Here is a 13199-nt window from a genome sequence, read left to right as displayed (position 1 = left end):
GAGTCTGATCTTCAGCCTGACTTCAGGAGGGAAACCCAGGACACAGGCTCAGGGGCCTTTGGAGAAAGGGGCTCCAGAAGCTGTTAAGATTCCAGCTGGGCTGGAGACAAGCGCACCCTGTCCTGCCCTCCACTGTCAGGTGCCACCTCAGGTTTTCCCAGCCCTGAACCCCTCCCCCAGAGACAAGGCTTCAGCTGCCAAGCAATTCCTACCCGTCACAGACTCTGGTGTCTTGTCACTCCCAGAGAGCCCTGTTCTCCCACTGCCTTGTGGTCCATTCTGCATCAGACACAGGTGAGGGCATTCAGATATTTTTCTGGTGCCCTATGGGGCTCAACTCCACTTTTGCATTTCAGAGAACTCAGGTAACACCAGCAGAGACCTATTACCACCACCTGGCCTGGCCCTATGGGAATGTCTGGCTTATTTGCAAAGGGAATTCCACCATGCCTCTGTCTTCCAGTGCTTTCCCCTTCCCTCAGGGACTAGGAGAGGGTTTGACCTGGCACTCTCTCCCTTTCTGAACAACTCCTGTCTCCTCAAGCTTCCAAGTCACACGGAAGAGACACACCGCATGCTTGGAAAAGATGACCCAACAAAGTCCCAGGTCATTGGTGAGGGGCTCAGGCCTGGACCACCTCCCTCCCACCTCTCATCCCAAAGTGTGATGGTTTGAGTACATCCATGTCCCTTCAGCTCAAATGAGCAGGAGCCAAGTGTACTCTCATTTCTCAACACAAGCTCCTGCAGTAAACCAGCAGGGATGCTCTATACTTGATCTTAACCAAAAGGCTGAGAAGCGATAGCAGGGATGCTCTAGAGGAAGAAAACGGGGAGACGAGGGAACTTCACAGTGAAAAAACCATTGGTCTCATAAAATCTCCAGACTGTGATGTTTCATGGGCAGCCCCCAGAACCTTGGGGAAGAGCAAAGGGTCTTAATGAGCAGGCATTCTGCTGAAACCCCAGTGCCTGGGGACCAGACAGAGTAGACAGAAGGGGAGGGAAGCCTGCAGGTGGCCAGGTGGGACCAGAAGGAGATGAGGTACAGAATTAAGGCCACTGCTGGGCCTCTGGCCTGCAACCTGGGCCCAGAGTGACCCCTTGCTATGCTATACATACTGGCTGCCATGTTCACCGTCCAAAAAGTAAGATTTTCTCCTTAAAATAGAAATAAGGGGTGTGGGGGTCAGTCTGGCTAGCCAGCCTGGCTCAGGTGGTCATGAAGGGCAGCCTGAGTCATTCAGGGTTCATGGAGCTGCCTTTGAAGCAGAAATACAGAGCATCTTTGAGCACTCCTGCTCTGTCTGTGGGAAGGTGGGCAAAATGCTCAAAATAGAATAAAAGCAAGGGTCAGGACCTGAAGGGGTCTCACTTCCTGTTTCTCTGGACCCTCTGCGGGGTGCCTGTGTGCAGGATTTCTGCAGAAGATAGTCCATTTTGTTAAGCCTTTGAATATTCAAATTGAAAGTACCGCGCAATCATTGATTGTCAAATCATGGGTTTCTAGAGGTTTTAAATACTTGGCATGAGGGGGGAAAAACTCAAACCTATACCCGAAGGTATAAAACATTAATTCTGTCTGTCTCCTGCTCCAGGAACCTGGATGCAGCTGGATGCTTTGTGAAACTTTAAAATGTTGCATCTTTGCTTCTCTCCTTGCACAGGAGCCGTCCTAGGCGCTGAGTCCCTGTAGCTGCAGCATCCAGCCACGGACCCAGCTTCTGCTGACCACCATGTCGGGTAACTCCGCTGCTTTTCCTGGGGTAGGGTCACGCGGGCCAGGGGCATTTTGATATGGGTGTATTTCCACAGATTTCCTGCATAGAACAGAGAGGCATAAAGTCAGAGCATACAAGGGTGTGCCGGGGATCCCGACAGGGCACGGGCCACACTGTGGCCGCTCCCACTCGGCGCCTGCTCCCGAGAGCAGAGGCCCAGGTGCAGAGTAGGCTGCCAAGGTCGTACGCGTACCCCGGCCCCCCACCCACCCTCCCACTTTGCCGCAGTTGCGCTGCGGAGACTGCACGGCGCGGATTCTGCGCGCCCAAAAGCGGCAGCGGGGGAGCTAGAGGCTCACGGTGAGCCAGCGACGCGAGCAGGACGCGCGGGGCGCACGGAGCTGCACTGTGGCGGTGCCTCTGCGGACCCCGAGTCGCGCCCGCAGCCCGAAGCCCGCGGAGCCGGGAGCCCGGCGAGAAAATCGTGGGGAGGGGCTGAACCGCGGAGAGGACACGGCCCCCAGTCTCTGCGTGATGGGCACGGGATTCTCTGGGTCTGGGCGACAAATCGCGCAACCTCCTTTCCTGAGGAGACCCCCGTGGCTCCCGGGACCAGGCCTGGGGGCTTCCTGCAGTCCAGTTGCGGTCTCTGCAATGACCAGGCGAGGCGCTGGCGGCCTGACACTGTCGCCAGGCGCCCAGGCGGGTCGCGCGGCCGCCCCAGGGCGCGGGGCCCAAACCCTCCCCGTGCGATTCCCCCGACGCTCACTCCAATGTCGAGGTCAGAGTCGGAGTCGCACTGGGCTCCTGCGGCCACTCCCGACCGGGAAAGCTCGGCGTGGCCCGGCGTGACCTAACAGCTCGGCCTGAGGTACTCACTGCGGCTCAGCTGGGCCCCGGGACCCCGACTACCCTGCTCCCGGCGCGCTGGCGATCCCTCCCCGCCGACCGTCGGGCGCGCGCTCGGCTGGCCCAGCTGGCCGGGGCTGTCCGGCTTGGTCCGGGCCCTCCGGCAGCTCTGGCCTCAAGGACAGCTCCTTCCGGAGAGCTGCCTCCCAGCCGAGTAAGCGATCCCCGGGGTCCCCGCACGGCTTTCCCGGAACTCGCGCTGCGCAAACTGGACTCGTAGCCTCCGTGCGCCGCAGAGAAATGCCTGCACTAGAAAGGGAGGGGGTGGGGAGAGACGGGAGAAAGGGGAGAGCAGGGAGTGAGGCCTAAAGAGGGAGGAGGGAAAGATGGAGAGCAGGAAAGGCGGAGAAAAGGGGTGAGGGAGGGAAGACAGAAGAAAACGATCGACGGAAGACGGGGACGGAGTTCCCAGAGCCTGGGCCCTTTACTGGGGGTCAGTCTGGCAGATACCCCACCAACCTCAGGACAAGGCTCGCCCAACCTCACAGCCTGCCCCGCTGGCCTCCAGACCAAGAGCACATAGAGGTCGAAGCCTCCCCAGAAGCCACATCTGGCCTGGTAGAGAAGGAAGAGACTCAGTGACTGTTCACCAGTGGGAACATCTCGGTGGGCTGGGTTAGGTCAGCAACTACAGATCAGAGAGTGCCCTTGCACCATCGCCCGGCCCCGCCCCTGGTCCATATCGCCCTCTGCCAGGCCAGCAGGCTGAGCCCAGGTACCCCCAACTTAGTTAGCCAAGACGCTGAACTCCCCTGGACTGGTCTCCACATTCCTGAGCAGAAAATCCTGTATGCTATTGGTCTAGGGATAGGACCTAACCTGAGATGGGTGGCCCACAGATTTCCACATGTTCTGATCCCCACTGAGGCCCTGCAATTTGCCCAGCCTCTCTTCACCCCTTCCAATGCGAGAACTTTGAGTTTCTTTCTCACTTGCCTTTTAGAATTCTCTTTGTGTTGTCCAAACCTAGACACCTGGCCTCAGGTGCCATGGTCTATAAAAGGACCCCCACACCCCAGACTGACACCCGAACCTCACACTTGACCACTGACCCAATTGTCTTCCCCAGAAAAACCAAAGGTGTATCAAGGTGTCCGCGTGAAGATCACCGTGAAGGAGCTGCTGCAGCAGAGAAGGGCTCACCAGGCAGCCTCAGGGGGAACAGTAAGCATAAACCCTTCACTTACTCCCAACTCATGTTAGGCATCTGGGAAGGTGTAGAGGCCGGACATGGCCTTTCTCAGCTATTCTTATAAATTTGGTGCCCAGCATCACCCCAGTTCACACAGGATGCTATGAAGAACAGTAGTGGCATGTTGGGGGCTCAGGACTGGAGGGTGCCCATCCCTCATTGATCCTAGTTGAGTAAGAAAGGCTTGTTGATCCTGTGTAGGAAGAGGAGCAGCCAGCAGGTAAGTAGGTTGTTATTCTGTTAGGAAGACAGTGTATGTGCCCTCATGTATACGAAGAAAATCTCTCCCAGAAACTTACTTCATTTTAGGAAGCCTATCAAGGATAGAATCTCTGTGGAACAGACCCCCTCCCTCCTCATTCTGCTGGAACACAGCCTCTGAGGTCATTGATCTGGAAATCACCACACTGAAAGTTCTCAACCAAAAGGGTCCATGTCTCTGCAGAGGAGACAGCTTGGAATATAGAACCACCCCCTTAAGATGTAATGAAACCTTATGTTGTTCCTGATTATCTCAAGATTGGTCTGGATAGTCCTAAGAGTACCCTGCCACTTATATACATTCTAAACAGACAGTACTGCCAAGAGTTCTCAGGGCAGCAGCAAAACCAAATAAACTCGGTCAGATTATCCTCCAAGAGAGGGAAATTCATCACTGAAAGCCCTTGATTGTACAATTGGTTGTGAGTTGGTTTAGGGGTGCATGTAGGATCTCATAGCTGGGGTGCATGTTGCCAATATCAGCATTGGTGCTGTCTCAAACATGCAATGAGTTTTGTGCCTGGTGCTGTTTGTGTGCAGTGCACTTATGAAATGGGCCTTTGTGGGAAGAGGCAAATGATGTAAAGGTGGACTGGGTTCAGATCTCAGTGCCTCAATGAGGTGTGTATTCTCTGAACAAGTTATTCTGCCTCTCTTGCCTCAGTTTTCTCATCTTTAAACTGGAGAGAAGATTTTGTGAGGGCTAAATAAGTTCTTGCATAGTAAGTGTTCGATGAATGCTAGCTATCATTATTTGTGAAAAGCAGCTACAATAAAATTGAAGCCAAGACTTGAAAGCCAGCTTTTCAGTAACGTTCATCTGCACCCTTTGCTTAGAGTTTAGAGGTTCAGATGTGAACTTGCTATGATATGACTGATACCGTGCAAATTTTAAATTTGGTGGTGAAATTAGTACCTTTATATGCAGAACTTCAGCTAATACAATAAAACTTCCTTCCACTTGTAGAGTTTTACAGTGGTTCTTTTAAAGCATTTTTTTGCACACTCATTATTTCATTTAGTTCTTATAATAACCATGGGAGGTAAGTAGATCAGGAATCTGTATGCCTCTATTACAGCTGAAGTTCAGTCTTGCAGTTACTGATGGTAGAGCTAATCGTAGAACCAAGGTCTTCTTATTCTTAATACAAAAAACAAAAACAAAAAACAAAAACCTTCCCACCTATTGGCTCCCTAAATTCATCTTTCTGCAGATCCAGCTATGCTAAGTAGGAGTATAGTAACCTCAACCATCAGCCCCTTCAATTTAAAAATAATTATAAAATTAATAAAACTAGGAACAAGAGAACTGGGAAATGCTTCTGGAGCAAACAAACAAACAAAAAAATCATCAAGATGTTCATAACAAAATGTAATCCTTCACTACGGAGCTTTGGTACAGGGTAGAATTCTGCTTCAGCTGTGCCTGAAGAAGTTCCACACATGGCAATTTTATTGCTGTTGTACTCTTACAGGTTGGTTTGGCCACTATTCCCCTGTTAGCTAACTGCAGGAAGGAAAGCAAGGGTTAAATATTTTACCTCTTTATCTGATCAGTATCTGTTCCCTGGAGAGGTTTGACTTATCTAAGTTTTTCTCAATTCCCCCTTGAGAGAGAATAAAGCATACTTCTGAAGCAGTGCCTTGCAGAGAGGTTCCTTGTATAGTATATTCACCAGTGCCCACACGGCGGGAGGAGTAGCACACAGATGATTTATCTGGGATTCCTGGAAAGCTGTGAAGGTATGGTCAGTGGGCAAGGATGGCAGATACCAGGGGATAATGTATGCCCGCTTCTTGGTGTAGATGCTTCTGGTTTAACAGAGGTGATCTCCAAGTTGTTCAGTTGGTGAAGGACCCCTCTAAGAAGCTTTAAGCCAAGGAGAGAGTTAATTTTATAAAATATACATAGCAGGAAGAAATTTACCTTAATTTGTTCTAAACTCAGGGCAGTATCCACAATTTGAATTTTTAAGAAGGCAATTGTGAATGGAACTTATAGACTGAGACAAATATCAGGGTTTCACACAGTGCCTGGAGGAATGAGTGCATGCAGGATTTGTAAATCTGATTTACAAAAACTTATTTCTGCCAGGCCAGATCAATTTGCAAACAGCCCTACACACACACACACACACACACACACAATTCTCTTACCTTTAGGATAAACTGGAGCTGAGTTAGTACTTATCAAAATATACAATTTATCCTTTTTTTAACCATTAATTTCTTTAACAGCCTTGATGTGTTTTTTAAATTGTAGATTATGGACTTTTGTGCTGTTTGAAATCTAAGAGAGAGGTGACTTTCATTGTATTCTTGGAGTAAAGTAGAAAGTGAACCCATAACTAGAAAGATAATATCAAGTAAGATATTGTAAATATACCTTAGGGAGATAAGGTGCGGAGGCAGACAGACAGACCATTGCTGGGGAGGAATGGGGTTAATGAGAGCTCTGCAATGAGTTTTTAAAGCCCACTCCTTCCAAGTCCTTTAGCTCAAGCTGCAGCCAAATATTTGCATGAAGAGCTGGTGAAGGATTCCAGCTTCCTGGTTCATGACATTACAGCATGGATCATTTTCAAAATTAACACCACCTCCTGTTTCAGCAGTGGCTGACTGTGCAATCTCCCAGTGGCTCCGGGTATGGCAGTAAGTATACCTCATAACCCAAGAGAGAGGTGTAGTGAGCTCAGCTTCCCGGCACAGAATCACAGAGCAATGCTGGTCCCTTTAAACTTTAAAGCCACCACCTGAAACCTAAATAATAATAATAAATCCTAAATTAGTTAGTATAATTATCAATTCAACTAGGAGATACAGGCTGCTTTACTTTAAATCATTAAAAAGAACACTCTCATAAATTTCAAGTATTTATAGTAGTGAAAAGACACCTTGCATAAAAATTAGTAAAAAACGTACAAGGAATTGAAATAGTCCCTGATCATTAACTAGACTATAGCTAGGCTCCAACTCAATGACTAAAGCTTTAAATTTTTTTATTTTTTATTTTATTTTTTTAGTATTTCATAGCTGGCAAGAACATGTGAATATTTTAAGGATTTAAAAAGTTAGGAATTGTGTCCTTTGGGGAAAACAAATGCCTAAGGCTAAGTAGCCAGACAGTATATGAAAATTTTGAGGAAAATAATTGCTTAAATCATAAAAGTTGGGATTAAATAAATGTAAATTCTTGTTAATTTTAAATTGAATAGTTTTATAAAAAGGCTATTTACTGAGTTTTCTTGAACTGTTACATTCTGTAATATAAAAATCATTTAAATTACATTTTTATGAAAATTAAGAGCTTTAAAATTTAAATGGGAGAATCTGATATTAGAAAAAAATCCCCCAGCAAACCTAAACATTGAATCTAAATAAAATATAATACTGGTTGTATTTAACTTTTTTTAGAAGAAAGAATCTGGCTTACCTTAGAGCAGAAGGCAACATAGTCCACAACAAAATGTCTTAGCTTTCCCTGTAGAGAACTTTCATTTCACTTTGCTTTATGGTCATATTCTTGCTTTGGCAGCTGTCCGGTGGGAACAGTGTTCACCTTTCAGATCCAGTCACACCTCCTTCTTCAGGTCAGTACAGCCAGCATTACAATTTCCTCAAAAACTCTTTCAAAAGTGCATCTCGAAAGTCTTTCAATGCTTGATTCAGGGGTTAAGATAGGCACCACCATTTAATTGCAGTCCAACCAATCAGAAAGTGAAAAAGCATAGTGACTTCAGATGGAAGCCCCACAAGGGAACAAGTGCAAATGTTTCCTTCTTTCTGAACTGTCTATTCTTTGCTATCTACTCTGTCCCCAGGTTTGGGGTTTGTTAGTTTTTTCTCATTTATTCTAGTTCCTCATCTCCAAGTAATTAAACGATACTAAAAGATCAGAATTATTTTTAGAAACTTGTTTTTTTTGTTTTTTGTTTTTTTTTTTTTAAGTGTACCTTTAGATGGAATACAGAACATCCTGAGGTCCCAGAATCATGCCTTTGCTCTTGTTCAATCAGCGTTTAGTCGACAGGGACTTCCCTCCCCCTCTTTTTCTCTCTTCCCAGAAAGCAGTTCAAACAACTGTAAGTTTTCTCAGCCCAATACCAATAACTATTACATAAACACTCCTACCTTTGCTGCGCAGCAGCAAAGACTTTAAAGAGTTCAAATATAAGCAAACCTGCTTATGGTAGCTCGCCACTGAATTTGCCATGTACATTTAACTTCAAAGGAGCCTTAAGACTTCAAAAAAATCCCTCTGATGGACACACTGTAAATCTATCTTCTTTAAATGTTTAAGAATAATAACCACAAATTGGACCCATTAATACCAAAATGGAAAAGGAGTCATGGTTTCAGACATATTCTTGTTTGGTATTTAACAACTTATTTTAATTCCATTATTACATTAACATGTTCACTAAGAAAGCATTTTTGCATTTTGTAATTTAGAACAAGGAGTACTAACTTGTCCTTTATGTTCCTGGCTTCTATTTATAATTTGCCTTGCCATTTATATCACTCTTCAAAATTGAAGGGTGAAAAACTGAGCAATTGTGAAAAGTTTAGGAAAGTAGCAACCCTAAATCAAGAGAATTATTTCCCATGATATCAGAAGTTTTCCTAATGCCTCAAACGATTCAGTAAGCTCTTTCTGAGAGATTTACTTGAACTGCCATAGGGGCTGAATGTGGTTGCTTTTCATGGTCCAAGAAAGTGGAGGCTTGAGCCATTATTTGACTGAAATAGGTAGACACAGGTTGGATCACCATCCTTTTATTTTAGGCCTAGCTACATTCACAGCCAATTTTCACGTTATTAACCAGATGCATTTCACTGGAACTTCAGTTAGCTAAAGCAACTAAAAGATCCCAAGTGCCTATTTGCCTTCTTTTCCCTTATACACAGAAAATATTCAGAATATAGACTAGAACTTTATTCAAATCAATAACTGCAATTTTTAAACAAAAAAGTCTTTTTCCTTTCTCTTCTAGTCTATTTTGAACCTGAATCGATTTCTCCCACACCCAATTATTTTCAACCACAAGAATTTTCCAATTGTGTTTCTTGTGAAGAAAGCCCAAGCTGCCTTGACCAGATCTTGGATTCCTGCCTTCAGACAGAGACACACCCGGACCCTTTGCTCGATTCCATGAGAAGTATTCCAAACTATTTCCAGGACAGCTTCCAGGTTGCCCCTTTCTGCTTTAACCAGAGCCTGGTAATGTATCTTTGTTCTTAACAAAATCTGTTTATTGTTTACTATACGGTAATAGTGCTTTGTAAGAATGCATCATCTCATCTCATGAGAAAGCATACAATCACCATCAACAAGAAAGTAATCCAAGGAAGCAAACAAAACCATTTGCAACTCAGTGGAAGTAGAAATAGCCACACATTTCCCAAGTTGCTATGCAGAGTTGGTGTGTCCCAGTAAAAAGGTTTCCTGGCAATATACATTTAATACTTTTAAACTATAAAGTTAAAACATCTACTAATTGGAAATCACTTATTTGAACAATGGCCCTTGGATTTGGGGGTTCTTGAAAATGGGATTAAGGCTGTATCTACACAATACCAGACTTATCATTTTGATAAATGGGTTTTGTTTTATTCTGACATTGAATTTGCTCTACTAACTGCTTGTTTTGGTCTGGTTTAGGCACAAGAACTCATGTGGGTCTGAGATGGTTAATAAAAATGAGACCCTAGTACAATTCTTGATGGACCTCAGATGTTTGAAAAAAATGCAGTAAGCTTTGCATTGGTAGGAGGATACAAGTTGTATAAGATGTCTTTTAGATACTCATAAATATTTTAAACCTTAACAAGTAAGGTTTTTTTTTTAATGTAAATTAGTTTTTATTTTGGTTTGTCAAAAGTCTGTGTAGGTATCAGACTACAGAATATGCATACAGGGCCCCCAATCTTCCAGTCCCATTCAGTTTCAAGTTTGGCTGTCTCAGTAATAACTAAACCTGCCTAAGGGAAAGCAGAAAGTAACTTTTTCCCCAGGGGACAAAACTTTAGTGACTATAAGAGTAGTTTCATGTCCTGGAGCCTCGCAGACACTGGATCATTGATGGTCCCAGTTCTACCTGAGTATGTTCACCTTGTTCTCACAGCCAAGGCTGTGGAGAAATGCCCAAGGTGCCACCTGCAGCTTACATTGTGCCTGAAGCTTATATTGTGGCACACAGCAGGATTTGATGAACAGGTGACTTGAAGCACAATGGGATTTTGTGGCTTAAGGACAAAGCATCCTCTAAACTATGATCATCACAAAAGAAGCCAGTGAAGCAAGGCAATTTATTGTTGGGAAAAAAATAGGTAAATATAGAATGTGGTGTCATGAAATCATGCAATCAGCAAACAAAATTACTTCTGCAGACTTGGGTTGGATTGGGTGTTTTGTTTCTTTACCCCTAATGTTCTTATTCTGAGTTATTAAATCCACTCTATTCAGGCCTTTTAATCCTAAGTTATTAAGCTCTTTGTTCCCTGGTTTTCATTTCTCTAGACCCCAGGATCACTTTCAGATTCCTCTACTCTCTCTGGCTCCTTAGACTACAGTTACTCGCCAGCACGTCTACCTTCGTATGCCCCAGAGAATAACAATTCCCCCCCTTCTCTGGACACCGGAAACTGTGTCTATACCTCAGAAGACCACTCATACTCTCACTTGTCCTCGCACGCCCAGCACGACCGTTTCTTCCCAGCCCCCACTTCAGGTTGCTACTGTGCGTCCTGTGAGGCAGAGCACTTGGCCACCGTCAGAGCATCTGAGTACTTTTCCCATCCCGGCACAGACTATGTGTACTGTGACACCTCGGCAGTAGCAACCAGTGATTTCTATGTGAGGGAAACAAACTGTGACATCTGCTATAGTTCATAGAATTTCATTAATTTGGAAGATTGTGTGTATATACCTGTTCTTTGGCCGCACCAAATGACAACTTGAATTAAGCAACTTGTTAACAAAATACCACACGTGCAGTTTACATGTCACCATTTTCAGTTTTCTGCCACTAACTTAGGCATTAAGATGAGGTCCTCAGACTGGGTCTTTGTGCCAATCCTACTTTGTATGCTTACAGTTAAAAGTTTTGTAGGGAACATTCAATTGTTTTACTTTTCCATGTAATGAACAAACTCTAACTTTTTTACTAATAAATAATTTTGTATTATTAAATGTTGGCTTACTTTTTAAGTTTTTGAAAACTGTTTCCAATTGGTTTGAATAATATAAATTATTTCTGGAAATCACTAATTACTCTTCAGTAGATTAATCTCACTTGTTTGTGAATTTAAAATTAAAGTGGTGAGGTGCCTGGGCTCCCACGGGGATGGAGCGCAGACACAGCTGTGATGGCAGAAAAGTGAAAGTTGGCCTCACCTTTAAGTGAGGGTGTACATACATCTTGGAGCAACATCAGAGAAAGACATTTAAGAATCATCAGTTTCTTGTAACATTAGTCAATGAAATATTAATATGACCAAAAAAGTGCATCTTACCTACAGCAATGTTAACTTGTAGATAATTCTTCTTTTATTTCCAAAGTTCTGTTTCGTAAACTTCCTGGGCAAATATTTGATCTTCTTTCTCCTGAGGTCTTGCAGTTGATGCGTCACAAAGTTTAGAATTTTTTGCTACTTTATATTTCTGAATTTCTGCTTCAAGTCCTTAAATATGCATCACTTATATTTATAGATTGATTTATAGGATTGGCCATGTTGTTTACAACTGAATTTCAGAATTTACTTTTTCTGATTAATCATTTGAACAAGCCCAATCATGTTTTAAAGTAAAGAGAGTTACTTAAGCTCCCTATGCTAGACCATATTGTTAATCCTGTTTGTTGAGGGCACTAAGGCACAGAACATAATCCCTGCACTGAATTCTGGGAGGCACCCTCCATGTCCCCAGGTTTAGCACAATGCCAGCAATAGTGGTACCATTGGCCCGGGCCACAGCTGCTATTTTCTGAGCACTTCCTGTGTGCCAGAATTGTCAAAGGGTTTTCTCACACATCATCTCATTTAATCTTTACAACGACATTGGTAGCAAAATGAGGAGTTTGAGACTCGGAGAAGTTCAGTCTCCTGCCCACAGTCACCCAGCCAATAAGCACCGGAACTTGGGTCTGAAGGACACCAAATGCATGCTTCTTACTCCCTCTCCAGTGATGGTGTCAGGTTTGCTCCACCATTTGTGAAAGACTGTTCAGGAACCTGTGGAATCATCCCCCATGAAACCTCAACTTCCTCATATACACACAGATGTGACCCCATTGTAACTAGTTAAAGCTCCCCAGAAGGGCCAGACTGTCCACGGGATACGAAGTGGGAAGTACAAGAGTTTCAGTTTGGGGGCCAGAGGAAGGAGCTGACCAACTGCCACCTCAGTGGGCCTGTTTCTATTAGGAGGCAGGCATGCTTTTAAAAACGACATTATCTGATTGCCCCCTCCCTCGAGACTCCACTAAGGCTTGGGCAAATAGAGCAAGTTGCAACCTGCCTCCTGGAATAAATGTGCCAGGGAAAAAGAACAGTTACTGCCTTTCTGGGATGCCAACAAAACTAAATATTTAATAGCTTCAAACTAAATTGAAACTGGCCTGTTGTCAACAAATATCCATTCACCCAGACCAAAGCCTCTGCACACCCTCGAGAGACAAAAAGCAGAGAACTGAAAGATGCCCAGTGGCTCGCACCAAAATAGCCCTTTCTTGGATGTCATTCTTTTTTTTTTTTTATTCCCCACTTGTACCCTCCGACTTCTGAGTCAATTATCTTGCAGCTCTAACAGATAACATTTCTACCTCCCTTTCTCTCGTTCTTTCTGCACATGTCTCCGACTTTTTGCCTAAATCTAGTGTGAGAAAAGATTCTTAAAGGAATGTGAGACAAGGCTAATATAGCTACTGTGCATCACAATGAGTAAATCTACCTTAATCTTTAAGATATTCCTTACATCTGGACTAACAGCTCACCTGGCACACAATGAAGTGGATGGATGCTGCTCACTCAGACTCTTAATCACCCCACCCCAGTGCACACAGAACTGCTCAAGACCCCTATAGCAGGAGGTCAAACATCTCCACCTGCATTGAGGC

The 13199-nt window shown here is 44.5% G+C and overlaps 1 protein-coding gene across 2 annotated transcripts; it reads left to right on the top strand.

The window, feature by feature from the left end:
* The first annotated feature begins 6516 nt into the window (after window positions 1-6516).
* LOC150019793 (POU class 2 homeobox associating factor 3-like) lies at window positions 6517-11234 on the top strand. 2 transcript variants are annotated; one of them, XM_090266686.1, is made up of 4 exons: window positions 6517-6735; window positions 7619-7673; window positions 9078-9304; window positions 10604-11234. In XM_090266686.1, the coding sequence occupies exons 1-4, from the start codon at window positions 6730-6732 to the stop codon at window positions 10976-10978; spliced, it is 663 nt and encodes a 220-aa protein (XP_090122812.1). In that variant the 5' UTR covers window positions 6517-6729; the 3' UTR covers window positions 10979-11234. The 2 variants fall into 2 exon arrangements, with proteins under 2 accessions (XP_090122812.1, XP_090122811.1); XM_090266685.1 differs by lacking the exon at window positions 6517-6735 and having other exon boundaries at window positions 7460-7673.
* The last annotated feature ends 1965 nt before the right edge of the window (window positions 11235-13199 follow it).

Source organism: Furipterus horrens, unplaced genomic scaffold, assembly GCF_987537825.1.
Source record: "Furipterus horrens unplaced genomic scaffold, mFurHor1.1.pri manual_scaffold_2, whole genome shotgun sequence".
NCBI lineage: Eukaryota > Metazoa > Chordata > Mammalia > Chiroptera > Furipteridae > Furipterus > Furipterus horrens.
This window is presented reverse-complemented; position numbering and strand designations above follow the sequence as displayed.